The 24,293-nt window shown below is 58.1% G+C and overlaps 1 protein-coding gene across 13 annotated transcripts in view; it reads right to left on the reverse strand.

Moving 5' to 3' along the window:
* Positions 1-979: 979 nt before the first annotated feature.
* TRPM1 (transient receptor potential cation channel subfamily M member 1) overlaps positions 980-24,293 on the reverse strand; it is a 31,208-nt gene continuing 7,894 nt past the window's right edge. Inside the window, exons 7-28 of one of the 13 annotated variants that reach the window (XM_036355762.1) lie at positions 22,638-22,799; positions 21,869-21,992; positions 20,603-20,675; positions 19,728-19,828; positions 18,425-18,595; positions 16,823-16,957; positions 16,537-16,587; positions 15,692-15,832; positions 15,334-15,363; positions 14,653-14,945; positions 13,917-14,196; positions 13,107-13,229; positions 12,768-12,899; positions 12,078-12,206; positions 10,695-10,946; positions 9,216-9,408; positions 7,989-8,009; positions 7,609-7,753; positions 6,921-7,123; positions 6,541-6,673; positions 5,142-5,272; positions 2,544-2,676 (exon numbers count right to left, since the gene is read on the reverse strand). In XM_036355762.1, coding sequence (XP_036211655.1) covers positions 5,149-5,272; positions 6,541-6,673; positions 6,921-7,123; positions 7,609-7,753; positions 7,989-8,009; positions 9,216-9,408; positions 10,695-10,946; positions 12,078-12,206; positions 12,768-12,899; positions 13,107-13,229; positions 13,917-14,196; positions 14,653-14,945; positions 15,334-15,363; positions 15,692-15,832; positions 16,537-16,587; positions 16,823-16,957; positions 18,425-18,595; positions 19,728-19,828; positions 20,603-20,675; positions 21,869-21,992; positions 22,638-22,799 — 3,016 coding nt within the window. In that variant the 3' untranslated portion in view covers positions 2,544-2,676; positions 5,142-5,148. Of the gene's footprint in view, positions 2,677-2,750; positions 2,770-4,358; positions 4,622-5,141; positions 5,273-6,540; positions 6,674-6,920; positions 7,124-7,608; positions 7,754-7,988; positions 8,010-9,215; positions 9,409-10,694; positions 10,947-12,077; positions 12,207-12,767; positions 12,900-13,106; positions 13,230-13,916; positions 14,197-14,652; positions 14,946-15,333; positions 15,364-15,691; positions 15,833-16,536; positions 16,588-16,822; positions 16,958-18,424; positions 18,596-19,727; positions 19,829-20,602; positions 20,676-21,868; positions 21,993-22,624; positions 22,800-24,293 lie in introns of those variants that run through there. The other 12 variants (XM_036355765.1, XM_036355763.1, XM_036355757.1 and 9 more) reach the window with 12 other exon arrangements.

The raw sequence follows: 24,293 nt of genomic DNA on the forward strand, positions 1-24,293 counted from the left end.
ATGGCTGACCTCAGCCGGGGCCTGAACCGGAGCAGCCTTTGGGGGAGGCGGGGAGGCGGGGCATTTCGGTGAATCTGAGTTGAGACTAGAGTCAGACCCTTCTTAGACTTCGGAGAATGAAACCCTAATGCATTTCACCATTCACGGCGCAAGGCAGCCCCAGGGTGGCCACGTGAATCATCGTGACAAGCGTTGCTAATGGAAATATTTTAAAGTTTTACACTAAGATTCCAAAGGTTGCCTTTTTTGGGTTTTTTTTTCCTGAAAATAACATATTCTGGATTCAGAGCCCTACTGGTCCTTCTGGGGAACTTGTTTGCGTGACACACGACTCCGTTTTGCACAGGAACCAAAACTGTGTTTTAAAATGTTAAGTCCACTGGGTTATCGGTGTTCAAAGCACTATTGTGCACGGACATTCAAGGTTTTTTTTTTTTTAATGAATAGTGCATGATTTCTCTACATTAAATGGATTTTAAAAAAGGAAAATATCGGATTTGCGGTTACCGGGTTGGGGGAGGGGGAATCGGGAGAAATGTGGGTACACGGTCCGAACCCCCCGTGTATAACTGGAACGAGTAAGTCCTGGGGGCGTCACACACAACATGACTGCAGTTGGCACGATCGTGTGGCATATATGAAAGCTATTAAAAGAGTAAATCCAAAGCGTTCTCATGACAAGGAAAAAAAAATTACTTTGGCTTCTTGTCATTGTATCCATGATGGATGCGAACTAGACTGACTGTGGTCATCATTTCACAATCTGAGTGAAATCGTAAGGCCGGACACCTCAAACTTCTACGGCGACGTACGCCAGTTACACCTCAGTAAAGCTGGTTGGCAACGGATTGTTATCCACACACACTCCTCAATCAATATACGGGTGTTTCTTTATTTTTACTTACATATATTTTTTTATTGATTTCAGAGAGGAAGGGAGAGGGAGAGAGAGAGGGAGAAACATCAATGACGAGACAGAATCGTGGATCGGCTGCCTTCTGCGCGCCCCCCACTGGGGATCGAGCGTGCCGCAACCCGGGCATCGAACCGTGGCCTCCTGGTTCACAGGTCGATGCTCAACCACTGAGCCACACCGGCCGGGCTCTGGTGTCTCCTTATCAGGGCACTCGTCCTTTACGACCTCGTCTGTCCTTAAGGACCTCCTCACGGCCCTGTCTCCAGTTACAGTCACATGGGGGTCAGGGTTCCAACGTGGGAATTGGGGGAGGACACAGGGAATCCACAGCACTCCTCGCACCGCCCCTTTGAGAGGTGCCCTGCCTGAAGTCTCCATCGCGCGTCCACAGGGCCGAATATCTTTCACGCACACGTTTTCACAACCGGATGACGTCTCGACGGCCAAGAGGATGGTGGTCCTCTGCGGCTTTGATGTCGAAAACCCGGAGAAGCCCAGCGCATCAGCACTCCGTCTTGGCGGAAGTGTTCTCTGGCTGGGCCTCCGTTTTCATCCCAGGCGGGGCGGCGACGAGGCTCCCCACGCTGCTGGCATGCCCGGCTGTGTCTAGCCCGCCCTGCACGCCCGCAGCCCTCCTGGGGCGGCCGTGTAGACTCTTGGACCTTAACGACGGGAACCCCGACGCCTGGTCGGCTCTCACCGCCAGCAGGTTCCCCTTTTCCGCTGTCTCGGTCACGGCCAGGGACAGGCGAGGGGTCCAGGGGAGCCCCCTGGACGCGCCGCGAGCCTCCTCCTCCGTGTCTGTCGATGGGTCTTTCTGCTCCGCCCGCCTGGCGGCCTCGGACACCACGTAGGCAGGGATGTCGGTGCTGCGGGACCGCGTGATCCTCTGAACTTGGTATTTCCACTCCGCGGTCCACGCCTGATCCAGGAGGGACCCGGCGTCCGCGCCCCACGGGGGAACCCCGCCGGCCAGCTTCCTCCCGTGGGAATACACAAAGCTCGTGGACTCCAGGGTTCGACGGGCATGGAAGGCCTGGCCGGGGTCGTAGCGTGGCCTTTGCGTGTCTCCCGGGGGGCCGGACACAGCCCCTTCCACCCGTGCTGCTCCCGCCGTTGTGAGCTGCGCATCTTGCGAATCTGATTTCTTCCCTGCAGGCGGGGCCGCCGTGGGGGTGACACCGGGGGACTTGGTTTCTTCCCTGTCCCTTTCCGAGTCTGCCCGGCTTTCGTCCCCTCCCGCGGGAACCCCAATGTCTGGGCCCGATTTCGACTCCGACGGGTCCTGGATGTCGTCTAACGCGAGCCGACTGCCCCCGGGGGTGGCTGGGGCGCTCCGGCCCGGGGGGAGGCGGAGGCTGCCCTGCCTGCCCGGGACCAGGTGCCTCTGGAGGTCCCTTTCTCCCTTCCCACGGAAGGAGCAGGCCTTCTTCTGGCCGAACCCCGAGCCCGGGGGCCCGGGGAGGGAGGCCTCGCCCAGCTCCTCCGCGGGGAAGAGGAAGCGGAACCCGCCGCCGCTGTCGGCGCTGTGGACGCTGCTCTGCCGCAGCAGAAAGGTGGCCTCGCACTCGGAGGGGGCCCGGGAGCGCGTGGGCATGAGCTCCGGCCGGTCCAGCCCCGCCAGGGCCTCCAGGGCGCTGGCCGCCCGGCCCGACAGCTCTTCCAGCTGCGAGAGCCGCAGGTCCAGCGTCTGCAGCGCCGTCTTCATGAAGCCCTCCCGCCCGTTCATCTCCTCCAGCCGCATGGACATGTTCTCCACCCTGGGGACAGCGAGGGAGAGGGTGGCTCAGCTGAGGACGGGCCCTCAACGAAAGTCACCCGGTGCCATAGCTACCTGTTTCTACAGCCTTCATCTTAGAGAGAGAGAGAGAGAGAGAGAGGGACATCAGTGATGAGAGAGAACCACTGATGGGCTGACTCCCGCACGCCCCCCACTGGGGATGGAGCCCGCACGCAACCAGGAATGCAACCGGCACCTCCTGGCTCACAGGTTGACGCCCAACCACTGAGCCGCCCTGGCTGGGCGACATTGAAATATTTAAATTAGATTGAAAGCATCGCAAATAACGCTTTCCACTGCATTCAAGTAATAGGTACAGCACTGTAGTCATTGGGGGGACTTTCGGAGCAACTTCCAGGAGGACCCCTGTGAGTGGCATGGCTTCACTGGCCTTTCAGAGACAACATACAAGGTCCAAGGCCAAGTCCGCACGCCGAGAGTCCCCGCGTCTCCGAGGCCAGAGGTCCGCCCCTGGGAGCTGTGCGGTCAGCCGGTGGTTAAAACTCGTGTCGTGTGCCGTCAGCTCTTCACGTGCCGCCATCCCCCCTCCCCTGGGAGGCAGCCCAGAAATTACACGGGAGCGCTTCCTTGATGACAGGGCTACCTGCTCCCATAAACACGTGATGCTCAGTGGGCGTCCCAGGCCCCGTCGGAATGGACCATCCCACGGTGTTCTGCATCGAGCTCTGAGCCCAGGCCTGCCCTGGCATCTTATTCCAGGCCGGCGGATCGAAACGGCGCCTCGCCCAGCCCCGAGTTTCCACCCAGCTCTTTTAAACTCCGCCGACTGCTTCATCAGGGCTGCCTTTCCAGTTAATTGTAGGGAGGCCGCCCGGGGCAGAGCCCGACTGGGCTTACCTACGTGCAGGAGATCGCACAAGGAGCACGGCTGAGGTCCTCAATCTCCTGGCTTTCTCATCCTTTGTTTGTTTTTTAATGATTACCTTTCCTTTTTTTTAATTGATTTCAGAGAGGAAGGGAGAGGGAGACAGAAGCATCCGTGATGAGAGAGAATATTCTACCGGCTGCCTCTTGCTCGCCCCCTACGGGGATCCTGCCCGCAACCCGGGTATGTGCCCTGACCGGGAATCGAACTGAGACCTCCCGGTTCCTGGATGGATGGCTCCCTCTGTCTTGTTCGTGCGCCAAGCCGGCGAGGGAAGCTGGCTCTGCCTGTGGGGAAGGGAGGCCCGTGCGCCCTGAGCGGGTGTGTCGCGTTCTGGGGTGTGTCTTCGGCAAGAAGGGAACCACACCCTCCACGCCCAACAGGAATGACTAATGAAGCCGGTATTTTTTTTTTTTTTTATCTCTACCTACCTGATGCCGGTATCTCTCTCTGGATTGGCTGTCAAAGCCGGGTGAGGAACGAGGGTGTCCTTCACGAGGCACCCTGAGACTCCAGGACGTAACCCATCCCCCAGCATGCAAGCGACTCCGGTTCGCTTACAAGATGAAGACATCCATCCCCATGGGATCTTCCCCGACGTCTCCTCCATCCTGCCTGTGTGCCTTTCTAGCACCTTCTCTGCATCCGAGGAATCACCCGCCCCCTTTTCTTTCGTTCTTTTTTATATATTTTTTATTGGTTTCAGAGAGGAAGGGAGAGGGAGAGAGGGAGGTGGAAAACACCCATGATGAGAGAGAATCATGGACCGGCTGCCTCCTGCACGCCCCCTTCTGGGGATCGAGCCCGCAACCCGGGCCTGTGCCCCGACCGGGAATCGAACCGTGACCTCCTCGTTCAGAGGTCGATGCCCAACCACGGAGCCACGCCGGCTGAGCATCACCCGCCTCCTTTCTGTGAGGCGGGTGCGGATCTCTCCTCCGGGGCCTCTTCCGGTTACTACCTCACGTCTTTCCTCCTTGTCTGTCTGGTAAGGGCCTCTGTTCCCAGCATCTTCTCTTCCCGGTCCCTTGGGAAGAGCCTGTCCGATAAGATGCCGAGGACACGCGTTGCTGGTGACCTACCCAGCCTCAAGGAAACCCGAGACCTTAACCCAGATCCACAAACTTGGCAAGAACCCACGGAACCCAGCCCGGCCGGTGTGGCTCAGTGGTTGAGCCTCGACCCATGAACCAGGAGGTCAGGGTTCCATTCCGGGTCAGGGCACAGGCCCGGGTGGCGGGCTCCATCCCCAGTGTGGGGCGTGCAGGAGGCAGCCGATCCACGATTCTCCCTCATCTTTGATGCTTCTCTCTTTCTCTCTCTCTCTCTCTCTCTCTCTCTCCTTCCCTCTCTGAAATCAATAAAATATATATTTTAAATGCATATACATATAAAGTTATAGAAACTGAAGAAACATCAGAGGCCTCAAAGGTTTGATTTCAGAGTCATCCCTGGTGCCAAAAACGAGGTGCAAATAATTCACGTGATCTCCCCTGCTCCTCCGCCGGCCTGGCTGAGCTTCTCAGAAGCCTCCCCTCCTCCCTGTCCCCGGCATTCACCTGTGACTCAGCCCGGGAAGGGAACAATGGGGCCGGCAGGAACTCGCTCCCATCGCTGGCCTGGCGTTCCCAGCGCAGGGAGACAGGAAGGGGCCTCTCTCCTGCCGGGCACACGTGCATCCCCAGAGCCCCTGGAGGGAAAATGCAATTTGGTAGCGACCTGCTGGTCACATGCCTGGAGCCCGGGTCCAAGAATGGCAAAAATCCCAGCAATGCAGGGGGGAGGGGCGGGGGAGAGGCGGCGGCGGACGGAACAACATTTCCATTGTCCGCGACTGGCTGTGACTCAATCCGAGCCCATGTCTAACTAAGAGTGGAAATTTCCCGTCACCGACACGGGGGCACCTCGTCTGTCCACGACGGAACACTGCGTAGATCTTAGAAGCTCAGGAGTCGCATTTCCAACAGCGAGGCAGCCTTTCCAAGTCTCATCTCAAAGCCCTGGCCGGTGAGCTCAGTGGCTAGAGCATCGGCCTGCAGACGGAAGGGTCCCCGGTTCCATTCCGGTCCAGGGCACGTGCCCGGGTGGCGGGCTCAGTCCCCGGTGTGGGGCGTGCAGGAGGCAGCCGATCCGTGATTCTCTCATCATGGATGTTTCTCTCTCTCTCTCCTCTCCCTCTCCCTCCGTCTCTGAAATCAATAAAAAAATATTTTTGAATAAAAAAAGGAAATGTACCGCATTAAGGCTAAAGGATGGTGTGACCACCCTTGAGTTTGGCTGGTTGCGTCACAAGGTGGCGAGGTCCAGGAGGGGACAGAGGCCTGAGACCTGGGGCCGAGCGGGCGGCTCCGGCCTGAACCTGCACGGAGTATCGCCGCGTTCCGCTGGGATCCCGGGGCCCTGGACTGGGAGTCGCGCTGAGCTGTTCTTTTGGGGCCCTCCCGTGTGTTTATACTAGTCCGTAAACATAGGTGTCTCGTCGGGAGCCTGTAATTCTGAGCGCCCAGGACGATGACGATGAGCTAGCGTCCCCTGAGGCCGGCTGCCTCTCCGTGCTGCCCTTCTGCCCACATTGTGGGTTCAACTCTGGAGCAATGCGGGGTTTTTTTAACCAATTGTCACCCGAGGATATTTTTCCCATTGATTTTTAGAGAGACTGGAAGGGAGGGGAAGGAGGCAGACAGAAACATCGGTGTGAGAGAGACACATCCATTGGCCGCCTCCTGCGCAATCCCCGACCGGGCCGGGGCCGGGGAGGAGCCTGCAACCGAGGTACGTGCCCTTGACCCGAATCGAACCCGGGACCCTTTGATCCGCAGGCCGACGCTCCATCCACTGAGCCACACCGGCCAGGGCTGGGAGCGCATAGCAAATGAACTGGGGCAGCCCCCTCGGAACGGGGCGGAGGGGCCCCGCCAACCCGGGCCCTGAGCGGGCGGCGCCGCGCCCCAGGCCCACCTGTCGCAGGTGACGCGGATGCGCTCGTCGCTGGACGACTGCTGCTCGTCCTCCTTCTCCTGGAAGTGCTCCTGCACGCACTGCGCCTCGAACTCGTGCAGCCGCTTCAGCTCCTCCTCGCTGAGGAACAGCTCTGCGGGGGCAGGCGTGGTTTGTTTTCAATACGTTTGTATTGATTTCAGAGAGAGAAACATCCACGATGAGAGAGAATCACGGATCGGCCGCCTCCTGCACGCCCCCCACTGGGGATGGAGCCCGCAACCCAGGCCTGTGCCCCGACCGGGGATCGAACCGTGACCTCCTGGTTCCTAGGTTGACGCTCAACCCCTGATCCCCGCCGGCCGGGGGGACGTGGGCCGTTAGGAAGGCGGGGCACCTACTCAGTCCGCGGTCCTGCTCATCCTGGTCCCCTTCTCGCTTCTTCCTGCAGCGGCCGCTGAGCCGCGTGGCGATGATGTAGATGTGGCTCAAAACGATCATGGGCGGGGGCAGGACCGGCCGGTCGTGGAACGTCATGATGAGCTGGTACCGCTGGAACTTCCACACCTGGTTGGATATGGACTTCACTTCAAAGAAGGTGTTGCTTTAAAAAAAACACGTTTTCCGTTAGTCGTGGGCTAGGATTCCCTATGTGATTTTTCCAGAGCGATTACAGTTACAATGAAATGACAAGACTCAGTGAACTGGCCCTGGCCGGCGTGGCTCAGTGGATAGAGCGTCGGCCTGCGAACCCAAGGGTCCCGGGTTCGATTCCGGTCAAGGGCACGGACCTCAGTCGCAGGCTCCTCCCCGGCCCGGGCCCTGGTCAGGGCTCGTGCGGGAGGCAACCCATTGATAAGTCTCTCCTACATCGATGTTTCTCTCTGTCTTTCCCTCTCTCTCTAAAAATCAATGGGAAAATAATATCCTCAGGTGAGGATTAAAAAACAAACAAACAAAAAATCCCACCCTTTCCCAAGCCCTAGTGAAATTCCGTGCGAATGCGCGGCAGCGGGGCGAGTTCTGGGACGAAACGGGAAACCTGCAGAGGGCTAAGGACCAGCACACGCTCGTCCGCGGGACACGCACTTGAACACGGCGATGAGCAGGTTGACCAGCAGGATGTTGGCCACCAGCAGGTAGCAGGCCATGATGGCCGGGGTCAGCCAGGCGCCGGGGATGCAGGGCGGGAGCCGCCTGCCCTCCTCGTCATACTGGTTGTCGCCGCAAGGAGCTGCAACGGGAGTCGGTCGGTCAGTCTAAGCTCGCTCTGACGCAGGGCGAGAAGAATACGTAACTCGCAGGGGCTGTTACGGGACCCATGTCCTTTTTAAGGCAAGTTCTTCTTCTGTGAAAAATAGCAACGCCTATCACGGAGGGAAGGGCCCGGCCGGCCGGCGTGGCTCAGAGGGTGAGCAGGGAAAAGGCCCCCCACCCCTGGCAGAGTCATACATTCTGTGTAGACTTACGATTGATTTCCATGGCGTAGACTATACAGCGATTGAGGAGAGAAAACAAGACGCCAGATGAGAGAGAAGTAACAGGATGAACAACACAAGACATGCAAAGTCTTCATGCTCTGGGGTGACAGACTCACGCTTGGAAACGGGGGTCTATTTAGAAGCATTGTCCGCGCTGATAATTCTAGGAAATGTGTATGTATTTCATGCATATTTACTTTATCACGTGTCATAAGCAACAGCCAAAGCTCAGCAGTTAAAAATACTGCGAGAACGACAGGAGGCTGCTGGCAGATGATCATCTTAGTGTGCAGGTTAGCCCATCAGGCACCCGCAGTACCCCAACCCAAAACACCTCATCGGCACGAGTAAACACAAAATAAGTACGTAGTCATCGGATCAAGAACCAAAAACCTAGCCCGGCCGGGGTGGCTCAGTGGTTGAGCGTCAACCCATGAACCAGGAGGTCAGGGTTCCATTCCCGGTCAGGGCACAGGCCCGGGTTGCAGGCTCCATCCCCAGGGTGGGGCGTGTAGGAAGCAGCCGGTCCATGATTCTCTCTCATCATTGGTGTTTCTCTCTCTCTCTCTCTCCCTCTCCCTTCCTCTCTCTGAAAACAGTGTAGCTTCCAGTTTACCTTCTCCCATGACCCAATTTAATTTTTTAAACACCGACAACAACATTACAACTTACGTCTGGGTCCAGGGACTTTTAGCATTTATGTTTACTGTTCTATTGTATGTTTACCTAGCTAATATTCTTTGGAACCAAATTAGATTTTTTTGTTCTGGCTTACCAGTAATGGACTTTGAGATAGTTGTGATAATAACATGTTCTGAATCATGTGCTATAAGCTAGACGGAGCCCTGGCCGGTATGGCTCACTGGATAGAGCATCGGCCTATGGACTGGAGGGTCCCGGGTTCGATTCCGGTCAAGGGCACATGCAGGAGGCAGCCAATCGATGTGTCTCTCTCACACCAATGTCTCTCTCCCTCTCTCTCTCTCTCTCTCTCTCCCCCCCCCCCCTTCACTCTCTAAAAATCAATGGGAAAATATCCTCGGGTGAGGATTAACAACAACAACATCTCCATTTGGCCACCGGCACTCACTCCATAAAAGTCATGTGACGCCCATGGCAGGACAGAGAACTCCTCTACCCCCCGGGGCGCACACGCTCTCCCCTCCGCGCACGTGGCTCTGCCAGCTGCCTGGGAAGCAGGGAAGCAGGCCTTACTGTGAACTCTAGTCTTACGGTCGGTCTGGTCCGCAAACACCTCCCCGTAGATCATCCAGTAGGGCATGTAGAAGACGTTCCGGGCCAGCCTCCAGGAGGGCTCCGCGTCCGGGTGCAGGATGGCCTGGCGGGCCACGCCGAAGCTCATCAGCACCACCAGCATGATGACCACGAAGTACAGCATGTCAACCATCTGTCCGTCAAAGGGCAGCGTGTCAATCAAAGGGCAGCGTGTCCATCAAAGGGAAGTATGTCAGCCATCTGTCCATCAAAGGGCAGCGTGTCCATCCTCTGTCCGTCAAAGGGCAGCATGTCCGTCAAAGGGCAGCGTGTCAATCAAAGGGCAGCATGTCAATCAAAGGGCAGCGTGTCAATCATCTGTACGTCAAAGGGCAGCGTGTCCATCCTCTGTCCATCAAAGGGCAGCGTGTCCGTCAAAGGGCAGCGTGTCAATCAAAGGGAGCATGTCAATCCTCTGTCCGTCAAAGGGCAGCGTGTCAATCAAAGGGCAGCGTGTCAATCCTCTGTCCGTCAAAGGGCAGCATGTCAATCATCTGTCCGTCAAAGGGAGGGCAGCATGTCAATCATCTGTCCATCAAAGGGCAGCATGTCAATCATCTGTCCATCAAAGGGCAGCATGTCAATCAAAGGGCAGCATGTCAATCAAAGGGCAGCATGTCAATCATCTGTCCATCAAAGGGCAGCGTGTCAATCAGAGGGCAGCATGTCAATCATCTGTCCATCAAAGGGCAGCGTGTCAGTCAAAGGGCAGCATGTCAATCATCTGTCCATCAAAGGGAATGGGTCTCTGATGGTCTCAAGTTCACATGGTTCCTGATATTGCTCAACCCAAAGACTTCGTCAGTGCTCCACAAGGACAAAGAAAGCCTCTTCGCCCGGCCAGCGTGCCTCAGTGGTTTAGCATTGACCTATGAACCAGGAGGTCACGGTTCGATTCCCAGTCAGGGCACATGCCCGGGTTGTGGGTTCGATCCCCAGTAAAGGGCGTGCGGGAGGCAGCCGCTCAATGATTCTCTCTCATCATTGATGTTTCTATCTCTCTCTCCCTCTCCCTTCCTTTCTGAAATCAGTAACAATATTTATTTATTTATTTATTTTTTAAAGGAGAGCCCTAGTCAGTGTGGCTCAGTGGATAGAGCATAGGCCCACGGACTGAAGGGTCCCAGGTTCGATTCCGGTCAAGAGCATGTACCTCGGTTGCGGGCTCAGTCCCTGGCCCTGGACGGGGCGTGTGCAGGAGGCAGCCAATCGATGTGTTTCTCTCAAGTCCATGTTTCTCTCTGTCTCTCCCCCTCCCTTCCACGCTCAAAAAACCCATGGTGGAAGGAGGAAGAAGAAGAAGAAAAAGGAGGAGGAGGAGGAGGAGAAAGAAGAGAAAACCAACTACAAAGGAAAGACCGGCCCCGTGTGCTAACCACAGCCGCGGCGCCTGCAGGGACCCCGGGCCTCGGTGCTCACCATCTTCCCGATCATCATCACGTAGGGCCCCAGGTACTTGTTGACCCCGAAGATGTCGAGGACGCGGATGTACCAGAAGATGATGTCCACGCAGTAGATGACCCGGCCGTAGCCCATGTACGGCTGCTTCTGCAGGCGCAGGACGGCCCCGACCAGGAACACGGCGATGGCCACGAGGTCTGTGATGTTCCAGTACTCCTGGAGCCACACCTTCACCTTCTGGCTGAGTTTGCCGGGTTCCGACATGAGGATCTGAAAACGAGCGCCCAGGAGGGATGAGCGGGGCGTGCCGTTCGTCTCCTACGAACCTGAGGCCCACGGGAGCGCTGGGACACCCCCTTTCCCGCTCAGGGCCTCCAACACCCGTCCTCTCAGGCGGGCAGAGAGCTCCAGAAGCAGCCGGCCAGCGCGACTCCGTGGCTGAGCATCAACCTAGGAACCAGGAGGTCAGGGTTCGATTCCCGGTCGGGGCACAGGCCCGGGTGGCGGGCTCCATCCCCAGTGTGGGGCGTGCAGGAGGCAGCCGATCCGTGATTCTCTCGCATCATGGATGTTTCTCTCTCTCTCCCTCTCCCTTCCTCTCTGAAGTCAATAAAAATATATTAAAAAAAAAAAAAAAAAAAAGATCTCTAGGAAGGGAAATTCCAGGGCGTCCTCTGCTGTTCCTCGATCCGTGTTTCACAAGCTCCCAGGAAATGCCTTGGGAACAAAGCCCTCGCTGCAGTGAGGGCAGCTGCCCCTTGATGTCTTCCTCCTTCCCTGGGCCGGCGCCTGTGAGCGGACGTTCCAGGAGCGAAATCTGGAGCGAGGATGGGCCGCCTGGTCCCAGGGAAGCGCAGGCCACGCCGTGGGGAGGGCGGAGCCCTGGGCGGGGATGTCCAGCTGCCAGGACTCCTCTTTGCAACTTAGATGGGGGAAGGCAGGGGCGACTGAACCGATTTCCTCCGACACGAGCTCTTAGCCTTTGAAAAATTGCCGATTAAAAAGATCATTACTTCAGCCCGGCCAGCATGGCTCAGTGGTTGAGCGTCAACCTATGAACCAGGAGGTCACGGTTGGATTCCCCATCAGGGCACATGCCCGGGTTGTGGGCTCCATCCCTATGGTGGGGCGGGCAGGAGGCAGGCAATCCATGATTCTCTCTCATCATTGATGTTCCTCTCTCTCTCTCTCCCTCTCCCTTCCTCTCTGAAGTCAATACAAATATATATATATATATATATATATATATATATATATATATATATATTTATTTATTAAGAAAAAGAAAGTAAGGAAAGAAGGAAGGAAGGAAGGAAGAAAACTGGTTTAAAAAATAAAAAAAGAAATTGCATGTGAGCTGCCGTGGGTGGACGTGGGCTGGGCGGCGGCGGGAGCACTTGCCTCGCGGACCTTCTCCAGGGCCAGGGTCACGATGTAGGCGATGACGACCCACTCCTGCAGGCAGGGCCAGCGTTCCATGCGCACCAGGATGATGTAGTTGAACAGCAGCAGGTAGCCCAGGTACGAGATCTGAGAGACGGGAGGCCTGTGAGCCGCGGCCGGGGCGAGCCCGCTCCCGAAGGACCCCTGTTCTCACATGGGGGTCGGCCGGGCCCTGCCCGGGCATTAGGGGTGAGTGCATGCAATGGTTGACCAAACAGAGCAGGCTAATTTTTTTTTTTTTTATGTCTTATTGATGTCAGAGAGGAAGGGAGAGGGAGAGAGAAACATCCATGAGGAGAGAGAATCACGGATCAGCTGTCTCCTGCACGCCCCCCACTGGGTATGGAGCCCGCAACCCAGGCAGGTGCCCTGACCAGGAATTGAACTGTGACCTCCTGGTTCATACGTTGACGCTCAACCACTGAGCCACACAGGCCAGACTCTTTTTTAAAAATTAAGGGTTTTTTTTTTGAGGTCACATGAGTTGATAACATGATGTGAATTTCAGGCGCATGTTCTATCCTGTTCTCGCCACCGGACACCTAGTCTCCTCGGGGCCCTGACACTGTCCTGGATTCTCACACATCTCGCTGTTCTCAACAGGCCACGGGGCAGATGCTACGGGGGCGGAAGAGGGGGGGGCCGCACCGTGTAAAACCAGAACTTGACGATGGGCGCGTTGTAGAACTCGCAGATCTTGGTCCCGATGGGGATCCTCCTCTGCTTCCTGTGCTCGCTCTCCTCGTCCCCCTTTCTGGAGCCAGCGTCCGCGTTCGGGTCCTGGAAGCAGGGCAGGCAGGTGTCTGCGGGGGAACTGCAGCCCCCCGCCCCCCGCCCCCGGCCCCCGTGTTCCCCAGGCGGGCGCCTGAGAAATCATCCTCAAAGTGGCCCCAGTGGCTGCCGTTTCCAAATTCGGGGGCAGGGGAACCCGGATGATGGTGAAAATGCCAGCAAAGCGGCCCTCGTGCCACCCGGGGCAACACTGACCACACTGTCTTCCTCCTTTTCTTTGCCGTCTTCGTTCTCCTTGGACGTTTGGTAAGAGAAGTCGTCGTGGGCACGGAATTCCAGAAGCAAGATGGTGGGGGGCAGGAGGATCCCCATTATAACCTGCAGGCGGGGAGACGGGGATGTCTAGGCGATGGGGGGGGGTGCCCACCGAGCCTTAGGAAGGTGAGTGGACGGGCCGAGCCTGCCACACGCTGGCAAGACAGTTGGATGGAAAGAAGGAAAGACTCCCCTCCCCCCTGGCCCCGTCCCCCTCCCCATCCCTGTGAGACCCCAGGGCTTGAGCAGAAAGGGGAGGGGGTGCCTGAGATGGGAGTCAGCCATCCTGCCAGGCCGTGGCGCCTGAATAAACCTCTTTCCTTTTGCCCGGCCGGCTGGTGTGGCTCAGGGGCGGGGCATCGACCTGTGAGCCAGGAGGTCCCGGTTCGATTCCCGCTCGGGGCACAGGCCCGGGTTGCGGGCTCTCCGTCCCCAGGGTGGGGCGTGCAGGAGGCGGAGGTCCAGGATTCTCTCTCATCGTGGATGTTTCTCTCTCTCTCTCCCTCTCCCTTTCTCTCTGAAATCAGTTTTAAAGTTTTTTCTTTTTAATATTTTTTAAAAAAATCCACAGTGAGCGCTTCGCTCCGCCCGGCAGAGAGCTCGGGCCAACACGCGTCACCCTCCCACCCTTCCCCGGGTCCCACACGCCTTCAGGCCGGGGTTCTTGCGCATGCGCAGCGGGCCCAGCCACACGCACACCTTGCGGGCCGGGGTTCTTGCGCATGCGCAGCCGGCCCAGCACACGCACACCTTCAGGCCGGGGTTCTTGCGCATGCGCAGCCGGCCCAGCCACACGCACACCTTCAGGCCGGGGTTCTTGCGCATGCGCAGCCGGCCCATCCACATGTCGGTGAGCAGCATCTGGCTGCAGGTGTGCGCGATGAAGTCCCGGTGCTTGGCCGCCACGGCCAGCTTGAGGCAGGTCGAGTTGCTCCAGTTCTTCAGCTCGTAGGTGAGCAGCTTCATGGCCACCTGCTCGTCGTGCCGGTAGGACTGGTCCAGCAGCTCCACGGCCAGCTGCCCGAAGTCTCTGGACGGGAAGATGGGGAATCGGGCCCGGGGGCGTGGCTCAGGGGTTGAGGATCCATCCACCCAGGAACCAGGGGGGTCAGGGTTCGATTCCCGGTCAGGGCACAGGCCCGGGTTGCCGGCTCGATCCCCAGTGTGTGTGGGTGTGGGGGGGGGGCGTGCAGGAGGCAGCCGATGGATGATTCTCTCTCCTCGTTGATGTTTCTATCCCTCTCCCTTCCTCTCTCTCTAAAAATCAATTAAAAATATTTTAAAATAATAATAATAAAGTAAAATAAAAATGAATGGGTAAGTATCCTCAGGTGAGGATTAACCATAAAAAGGGAAAATGATTTAAAAAAAGGGGGGTGCTAACAGGGGGCCACTCCTCCCCTCCCACCTCCCCCACGTAAAGAGACAAGGACTGAGGACAGCAGCAGCCCCTCCCGGCCCCGGACCCGGCCCGCGGGGCGCGCACTTGGAGTTGCTGTCCAGGTCCTGGGAGATATCGTCCACCAGCTCGCTCTCCGAGGACTCGTGGGCCATGGCCTTGTAGAGCTTGCAGGCCACCAGCGCGCGGGCCATGCTCTCCTCGCCGCGCTGCCACAGGAACACGGCCATGCGCTGCCGCTTCATCAGCACGGCCCACACCATCAGCTCGTGGAACGGGTGCCGGAAGCGGCTCACGGCCGGGTCGTCCACGTCCACGTCCACCTCCTCCTCCTTCTTCTTCTTCTTCTTCTTCTTCCCTTTGGCCGGAGGCTCGTCGTCCTGGGGGGGGGGGGGGGAGAGGCAGCCTTTCCCGCGGCTCCGCCATCGACGAGCTTCCGGGGGCTTCGGGTCGGCCAGAAGGAAGCGACTGCTCGGCCCGGCCGGCGTGGCTCAGTGGCCGACCTATGACCCAGGAGGTCAGGGCACGTGCCCGGGTTGCGGGCTCGATCCCCAGCGGGGGGTGTGCAGGAGGCAGCCCATCCATGACTCTCTCTCATCATGGATGTTTCTCTCTCTCTCTCTCTCTCCCTTCCTCTCAGAAATCAGTAAATTTAAACAAAAATCGAAAGAAAACAGATTCATTCAATTTTATGTTAAACAACACACAACGAAGATGCACACGTATTTGACCGAACTGTCGTGAACTGTTGAACACAAACCGACTTACTTCCATTCCCAGGAGTTTAAGAGCTTTCGGCTGCATCATGAAAGGGGAGAGAGAGAGAGAGAAATCAGCGTCATCCGGGGACTAATGCTCGTCGTCCGTTCGTCGTCGGGCAGAGGCGGGCCGGCCGGCGTGGCTCCGTGGACGAGCGTCCACCTGTGAGCCAGGACGTCACGGTTCCATTCCCGGTCAGGGCACACGCCCGGGTTGTGGGCTCCATCCCCAGTTGGCAATAAAGACATATTTTTTTTTAAAAAAGAAGAAGAAGAAGGGCCGGTGTGCTGGGGGCGGGGGACGAGCTTGGCTGGAACAGGCCGCGAGGAACCCCAGGCGGCCAGGGCCCCCGGACGCTCCGTCCTACCCGCTTGGGCCCGAACAGGTTGTTGTACAGGGTCCGGAAGCTCTTGCGGGTGTAGTGGCAGCGGTAGGCGCCCCCCATGAGGTACTCCAGCACCAGCCCGATGTCGATGAGGCTGATGTGGTAATCGGGAGGCAGGTTGCCCTGCGAGGGGAGAGGCTGCGTCTCAGGCCCCGTGTGAAGCGTGGACCTCGTCACCCCCTGGGGCCCGAGCGGTTGCTCCCAGACACCGCGTGGGTGCCGCGGAGCTAAGGGCCTTAAACAACGCGCAGGCCCGGCCGGCGGGGCTCCGTGGCTGGGCGTCGACCTAGGAACCAGGAGGTCAGGGTTCGATTCCCCATCAGGGCACAGGCCCGGGTTGTGGGCTCGATCCCCAGTGTGGGGCGTGTGCAGGAGGCAGCCGGTCCATGATGCTCTCTCATCATGGATGTTTCTCTCTCTCTCTCCCTCTCCCTTCCTCTCTCTGAAACCAATAAAAGTAAATTTTTTTTAAAAAGTTCCCTGGCCGGTTTGGCTCAGTGGATAGAGCCTCGGCCTGCAGACCACAGGGTCCCGGGTTCGATTCTGGTCCAGGGCACGGACCTCGGTTGCAGGCTCCTCCCCAGGCCCGGGCCCTGGTCGGGGTGCCTGCGGGAGGCAACCCATCCATGTTTCTCTCAGTCTTTCCCTCTCTCTTCCACTCTCTCTAAAAACCAATGGAAAAACACCCTCGGGCGAGAATTAACAAAAACAAATAAACAACAATATAAACTAAAAAAAAAAAAAAAAAAGAATTAACAAAAACAAACAAACACAGCCACGTAAGGACGCCCACGGCCACGGCGCGGACCGTGGAAGGGCAGACGCACCTTCTTGACGTCCCTGACCAGCAGGTGGAGCGTGTTGGGCGGCCCAAGTCTCTGCAAGGCAAGCGTCCAGCCTGTGACTGCGGCTCCTCCTCATCCCCCAGGGCCAGCCCTGCCCTGCCCGTGGGATTGCGGGGCAGTGGCCCGCGGTCGGCCTGTCTCTCGCCCGACGCAGGACGGGTGTAGTGCGGTTAGGACGTGTCCACGGGCCTATGGTGGCCGGGGTGGGGGGTGGGGGGCGCGGAGGGGGGTCTGGGGGAGGGGGCTGGGGCCCCCCCGGAGCACACACCGTGTTGTAGAGCTCCTCCAGCCGCGGGATGGTGAGGAAGTGCTGCATGTTGACCCCGTTCTCGATCAGCAGCTTCACGAAGTCCACGCGGTCCAGGACCAGGGCATCCAGCATGGCCTGCTCCAGGGCGTTCACCTGCGCGAGGAGGAGGGTGGGGGGGCGGCTGGGGACACCCCGCGGCCGGATCCCGCTCCCCCAGGTCTGCAGTGGGCGCCCGCCTCCCCTGCCCGTGCTCCCGGGGCTGGCGTCTCCGTGTCAGACCCACCACCCGGTGTGCCGAGAGGAGACGGGGGCCTGAGGCCCTCCCTGTGTTTTTTGGGCAATTGTTTCCCGTGGATTGTGTTTCCCCCATTGGATTCGAGAGAGTGGAAGGGAGGGAGGGGGAGAGACCGGGGGAGAAACAGCGACGTGAGGGAGACACGTCAGCCGGTTGCCTCCTGCACGCTCCCCAACCAGGGCCCGGGATCGAGCCTGCAACCCAGGTACGTGCCCTTGACCAGAATCAAACCCTCAACACTTCAGTCTTTGGGCCGACGCTCTGACTACTGAGCCACACTGGCTGGGGCTCCATTGATTTGTAGAGAAAGCAGGAGAGGAGGAGGGAGGGAGAGAGAGAGAGGCTCATTGATGTGAGAGAGACATATCCCCTGGCTGCCTCTCCCGTGTGCCCCAACCGGGGGCCAGGGATCGAACCTGCAACCCAGACACGTGCCCTTGACCGGGAATCGACCCCGATACCCTCCAGTGGCCAGCCCGGCGCCCTGACCAACGAGCCACCCTGGCCAAGGCGATTTCCTCCTTTTTAAGACACGTTGGAGAGGATTCAGGATCGCGGGCCCGCTGCCATCGTCTCCCCGGTGTCCAGTCTTGTTTTTAATTAAAATCGTTTATAAGCCTCTGCTTTTCATAGAAACACGAGAAGGAAAACCCACAGAAGTTGCCGCGTTCTTTTCAAAACAACACGGGGAGCGGGACTCGGATCTCCGCGCCCCCCCCCCCCATGAGCAGTGCTTTCTGAGGTGGGGGGCTGTGCTGTGTTTGTCATAAACATCACATTGTTTATCACTTGCGTCTCTGTCGTTCATGGGCGATGGGCGCCCTGGCCGGGTGGCTCCGGTGGTTGGAGGGTCGCCCCGTACACAAAAGGGTGGCAGGTTCCATTCCCGGTCAGGGCACGGACCTAGGTTGTGGGTTCGATCCCCATTGGGGTGCATGCGGGAAGCAACTGGTCAGTTTCTCTCCTCTCTCTCTCTCTCCCTCTCCCCCCTCCCCCCCAATCAGTAAGCATATCCTTGATCAACTGGTGTGACTCAGTGTTTGAGCATCAACCTATGAACCAGGAGGTCAGGGTTCGATTCCCGGTCAAGGGCACATGCCCGGGTTGCGGGCTCCATGCCCAGTGGGGGGCGTGCAGGAGGCAGACGGTCCGTGATTCTCTCTCTCTAACGTCGATGTTTCTCTCTCTGCCTCTCCCCGTCTCTTCCACTCTCTCTAACAATCAATGCCATGGAAAAGTATCCTCGGTGAGGAATGGCCAAACAGGAAGGAAGGAAGGAAGGAAGGAAGGGAGGGAGGGAGCCGTGAGCCGGGCTCCCCACGTACCCAGTTCAGCAGCTCGATCTTCCGGGGGTCGGTCTCCTCCTCCCCCTCCTCCTTCCCCTTCCCCTTCCGCTTGCCTTTCCCTTTCCCTCGGCCCTTGGTGGTGGCCGTGGGCGGCTTCTTCTCCCTCTCGGTGGCCTTGCTGTCCGTCGGGGGCGCCAGGCTCCCCAGGGGCTGCCGTCCGCAGAAACGGGGGGAGAACAACATGAGAGCCGGTGGTCCCGAGATGACCCTCGCCTCTGCATGCATGCACACGCGTGTACACGCATGCACACACACGCACGCGTGAGACCAGGAGTACGCATACACATGTGCGCGCACATACACACACACAGTGCTAGAGGCCTCCAGGGGTTCACGGAACAGAGTGTGAAAACTGAGTGCTCTCAATACAATCATTGTGTTTCCTTTTAACGAGCTATTTTCTTCTTTTTTATTTTAATCTAAAATATATTTCTATTGATTTCAGAGAGGCAGGGAGAGAGAAACATCCGTGATGAGAGAGAATCATGGCCCGGCTGCCTCCTGCACGCCCCACACTGGGGATCGAGCCTGCAACCCGGACCTGTGCCCTGACGGGGAATCGAACCCTGACCTCCTGGTTCCTAGGTCAACGCTCCACCCCTGAGCCACGCCGGCCCGGACTCTTTTTCCTTTTCTTTGGAAGGGTGAGCACCCCTCTTCACGGGCCACGCTGAGATCGGGTGGGCACCCGGCCCAGCAGGAGGCAGCCGATCCATGACTCCCTCTCATCATGGATGTTCCTATCTCTCTCTCCCTCTCCCTTCCTCTCTGAGATCAATAAAAATATATTTTAGGAAAAGACATATCGAGTGGTCATTTCTCCAAGAGCCCTGGCTGGGGTCTGAGACCGGGGCTGGCAGCTCCTCCTTCCCCCTGGTTCCTTGAGGTTAAGGAGCCACGCCTCCTCCTAGTCCTAGCGGACCTCGAGGCGGATCACCCCCAAGGACTGTGTGACCGGGGGAGCACCTACTGTGCGCAGTGGATCACCCCCGAGGACCGTGTGACCAGGGGAGCACCTACTGTGTGCGGCGGATCACCCCCAAGGACCGTGTGACCGGGGGAGCACCTACTGTGCACGGCGGATCACCCCCAAGGACCATGTGACCGGGGGAGCACCTACTGTGCGCAGTGGATCACCCCCAAGGACCGTGTGACCAGGGGAGCACCTACTGTGCGCAGTGGATCACCCCCAAGGACCGTGTGACCGGGGGAGCACCTACTGTGCGCCGTCTGGACAAGGTTGGGATCGGGGGGCAGGGGGGTGACTTGGGGACAGTCTCACCGGCCAGTGGGGCCCAAAGACGAAGATCTGGCTCCGTGCTATGTCCACGCGGTTCCAAGCCAGCGCCAGGCTCAGCTGGTCCGGGGCGGACGCGTTGGTTCCTGGGAAGGCAAGGAAACAGGCCATGCTCTCTCCGCGCCTGGACCGCCCGGTCCCGCGGGTGCGGGGCGGTGAGCTGGGCTCCGGGCACCCACGGCCACCACCAGCACCACCAGCACCACCACCACCGGGTCTGAGCCCTGCTGCCTTTTCCTTTAGCTAAGAACGCCATCTCCTCACAGGGCTGCCCGGGAGGAGCGTGCAGGCAACCTCTTCGCACCTTTTTCTTTTTCTTTTTTTAATATATGTTTTTATTGACCCCAGAGAGAGGAAGGGAGAGGGAGAGAGAGAGAAACATCTACCCCTGCCAGTTTGGCTCAGTGGCTAGAGCCATCGGCCCACAGACTGAAGGGTGCCCTGGCCCATCCCCGGCCAGGAGGCAGCCAAGCGATGCGTCTCTCTCACATCAATGTTTCTCTCTCTCTCTCTCTCTCCCCCTTCCTTCCAATCTCTCAAAAAAAAAAAAAAAATCAATGGAAAGAAAACCAAAAACATCAATGATAAGAGAAAATCATGGATGGGCTGCCTCCTGCACGCCCCCCACTGGGGATCGAGCCCGCAACCCGGGCCTGTGCCCTGAGGGGGGATCGAACCGTGACCTCCTGGTTCATAGGTCGACGCCCAACCACGGAGCCGGGTGCACACTGAGAGGGCCTGGGCAGCTGGCCAGCCCTGGGCTCTGTCACCGACAGACACCGTTCCTAGCAGGAGATGGAGACGGTGACCAGCCAGGCCAGCACCGAGAGTCTGGAAGTCGCCACCTCCCCGGAGCTCACCTTTCAGCAGGGCAGTCAAAATCGCCATCTCCATGTCCTGCTGGCCCTCGGCTCCCATCCGAAACACCGTGACCTGGACGCGGGTTCATGGCAAAAAGACTGAGTCAAGGGACGTTGGCGGCAAGAGGGAGGCTTGGGGTGCTTTTGACCAAGGACAGCAGAGACGGACACGTACGCCAGGCAGTGATTCTGGGAGCAAAACCTTCTTATTTCAATTATTATTACTAGAGGCCTGGTGCACGAATTCCTGCACAGGTGGGGTCCCTCGGCCTGGCTGGCGATCGGGCCAATCGGGGTGTCTCCCGGGCGATTGGGGCAGGCTGGCTGGGGGGTGGGACCGCGGATGGTTGGCGACCACAGGGGTTTGGCTGTGGTAGCGCACTGGCCACCATGGGGCAGCTCCTGCATTGAGCGTCTGCCCCCTGGTGGTCAGTGCGCGTCATAGCGACCGGTTGACTGGTCTTTCGGTCCCTTAGGCTTTTATATATAGAGAGATTATTTTAATGTGTTTATATTGATTTCAGCCCTGGCTGGTTTGGCTCAGTGGCTAGCAGTGATGGCGAACCTATGACACGCGTGTCAGAGGTGACACGCGAACTCATCTTTTTGGTTGATTTTTCTTTGTTCAATGGCATTTAAATATTATAAAATAAATATCAAAAATATTGCCAAAACCGGTTTGGCTCAGGGGATAGAGCGTCGGCCTGCGGACTGAAAGGTCCCAGGATCGATTCCGGTCAAGGGCATGTACCTGGGTTGCGGGCACATCCCCAGTGGGAGGTGTGCAGGAGGCAGCTGATCGATGTTTCTCTCTCATCGATGTTTCTAACTCTCAACTCTCTCCCTTCCTCTCTGTAAAAAATCAATAAAATATATTTAAAATATATATATATATATAAATCTTTGTTTTACTATGGTTGCAAATATCAAAAAATTTCTATACGTGACACGGCACCAGAGTGAAGTTAGGGTTTTTCAAAACGCTGACACGCCGAGCTCAAAAGGTTTGCTTGCCATCACTGGGCTAGAGCGTCGGCCCAGGGACTAAGGGTCCCGGGTTCGATTCCGGTCAAGGGCACGAACCTTGGTTGCAGGCCCCTCTCTGGTCGGGGCGCGCGCAGGAGGCAGCCCATCGATGTGTTTCTCTCACATCGATGTTTCTTTTCGCCTTTCCTGCTCTCTTCCACGCTCGCCGAAAAATCAATGGGAAAAATATCCCTGGGTGAGGATTTTTTAAAAAAAAACCAAAAAGCCGCAGACACTCACAAGCGCCTTCTTCTTCATGCACTCCGCGACGGCCGCCAGCAGCTGCAGCGCCTGGGTCCTGCCGTAGTTAAAGGTTTTCTGGATGGTGACCAGCAGCTGGTCCCTGAGCGGTTCGCTGATGACCCTGTTCGAGGGAAACGCGCAGGGAAGAGAGACAGCTCGCGGCAGGCCTGTCCGCGTGAGTCGGCACCGCGGCCCCAGGCCCACCTGGTGTCTTTTTTTTTTTTTGGTTTGTGCAGCCTCATCCGAGGATATTTTTTCACTGATTTTCAGTGAGAGTGGAAGGGAGAGGGAAACACAGGAACATCGATGTGAGAGACACGTATCAATGGGGACGGGGAATGCGGATGAGAGAGAGGGTGTCCCCCAGAGGAAGAATTCCGGGAGCAACACCATGGTCTCCGAGCCTCCCTCCCACGCCGACCTGGGGAGATGGGAGAACCCAGCCCAGGTTCTTTCTTGAGCCCGGCTGGCGAGGCTCAGTGACTGAGCACCGACCTAGGAGCCAGGGGGTCCCGGGTTCGATTCCCGGTCAGGGCACAGGCCCGGGTTACATGCTCGATCCCCAGTGGGGGGCGTGCAGGAGGCGGCCGGTCCATGATTCTCTCTCATCGTGGATGTTTCTCTCTCCCTCCCTCCCTCTCCCTTCCTCTCTGACACCAATAGAAATGCATTTAAAGAGATTCCTTCCCGAACATTTTTTCGGAACGACCAAGGTTTCCGGCCCCGCCCTGCGCACCCCGTCAGGAATCCTACCCTCCTTCCTCACAGTATTTGTGCGCGAACGACAGAATGTCCGAGGCCCGCCCGCTGCCGTCGCAGACCACCACGGGGACCGGCGGCTCCTCGCGGAGGTACTCCAGGACGATGGAGAAGACGTTGGGGCCGCCTTCCACCACCAGGCCCACGACGGGCACCCCCTGGCCCAGCCCTGCAGGACACACACAGTCCCATCAGACCCCCCGCCCAGCCCGATCCCCTCCCCCTGTCTGTTCCTGTTGTGGTGAATCCTCACTGGAGGGTGTTTTTCCCATTGATTTCCAGGGAGGGTGGGAGGGAGGCGCAGGGAGAGAGAAACATCCATGTGAGGGAGACACATCGCTGGGTTGCCTCCCGCGGGCCACCCGACGGGGCTGGAGACCGAGCCTGCACCGAGATCCGTGTCCTTGATGGCGAGCGGAACCTGTGACCCTTCCGTCTGCAGGTCAGCACTCTATCCACTGAACCTCACTGGCCAGGGCTCATTTATTGTATTTTATTGGTTTCAGAGAGGAAGGGAGAGGGAGAGAGAAAGATAGAAACATCCATGATGGGAGAGAACCACGGATCGGCTGGCCTCATGCACGCCCCCTCCCGGGATCCGAGACAGCAACCCGGGCATGTGCCCTCGACCGGGAATGGAACCGGCCACCTCTTGGTTCATGGGTCCAAGCCCAACCACTGGGCCACACCGACCAGGGCTGCCTCAGGAGTTATTTGATTAACGTCAACCAACGCCAAGTAGGAGACGTGTCCTTGGTCTCGAAGCTCTGAAGGCCTTCCTTCGATGAAATGGATACGTGAGGGGATTCCAGAACCTCAAGAGGGAGGGGGTAGCGGTTCCGGTTGGCCCCCATGATGCATTTCTGCAGCCAGGAACTTGGAAATATGTTGACCAACTCTTAACCCGAATAATCTCAGTTCAGTTCCGTTTGGCAAATGTGCGTTCGAGGGTCTGCTATGGCCTGGCCTGCGTGGCTCCGTGGTTGAGCGTCGACCTATGAACCAGGAGGTCACGGTTCGATTCCCGGTCGGGGCACAGGCCCGGGTTGTGGGCTCCATCCCCAGTGTGGGGTGTGCAGGAGGCAGCCGATCCATGGTTCTCTCTCATCGTGGATGTTTCTATCTCTCGCCTTCTCCCTTCCTCTCTGAAATCAATAAAAAAAACATATATTTTTAAAAATGGACCAGATGACATGGCCCCACCCTGCCTTTGAGTCTTCCAGCCCAAGACCGGCTTGGCAGGAATATGGCGGCCAAGTCACCTTCTTCCTCTGGAAACGGTGGAATTCGTTCCTCGTGGTTTAGGCTGGACGCCCCCCCCCCCCCCCGCCCCCCTGAAGCTCTGTGCTGAGAGAGGTGACAGCCGAGCACCCCTTTGCCGTCCCTGCCCGCTCTGAGCCCGAGGCAAAGGATGACAAAGGGAAGCCCAGCAGCCCCATGGCCACATGGAGCCGGCAGTGTGAGCGTGCAAGTCCGGAGGAATCGAACACGGTAGAAGGACACATCCCGTCGCCAGCCCGTGCGTCCAGGAGATCCAACTTCGGAAACCCACCACTGCTTATGGCGGCCGCCCCAGCCAAGCTGTCAGCCTCACAGTCCCTTTGATTGACCTTCCTTTTCCAGGTTGTCTTCTACAGAAACCCTACCAGAGCCCGGCCGGCAT

This window comes from Myotis myotis, unplaced genomic scaffold (genome assembly GCF_014108235.1).
Source record: "Myotis myotis isolate mMyoMyo1 unplaced genomic scaffold, mMyoMyo1.p scaffold_m19_p_23, whole genome shotgun sequence".
NCBI lineage: Eukaryota > Metazoa > Chordata > Mammalia > Chiroptera > Vespertilionidae > Myotis > Myotis myotis.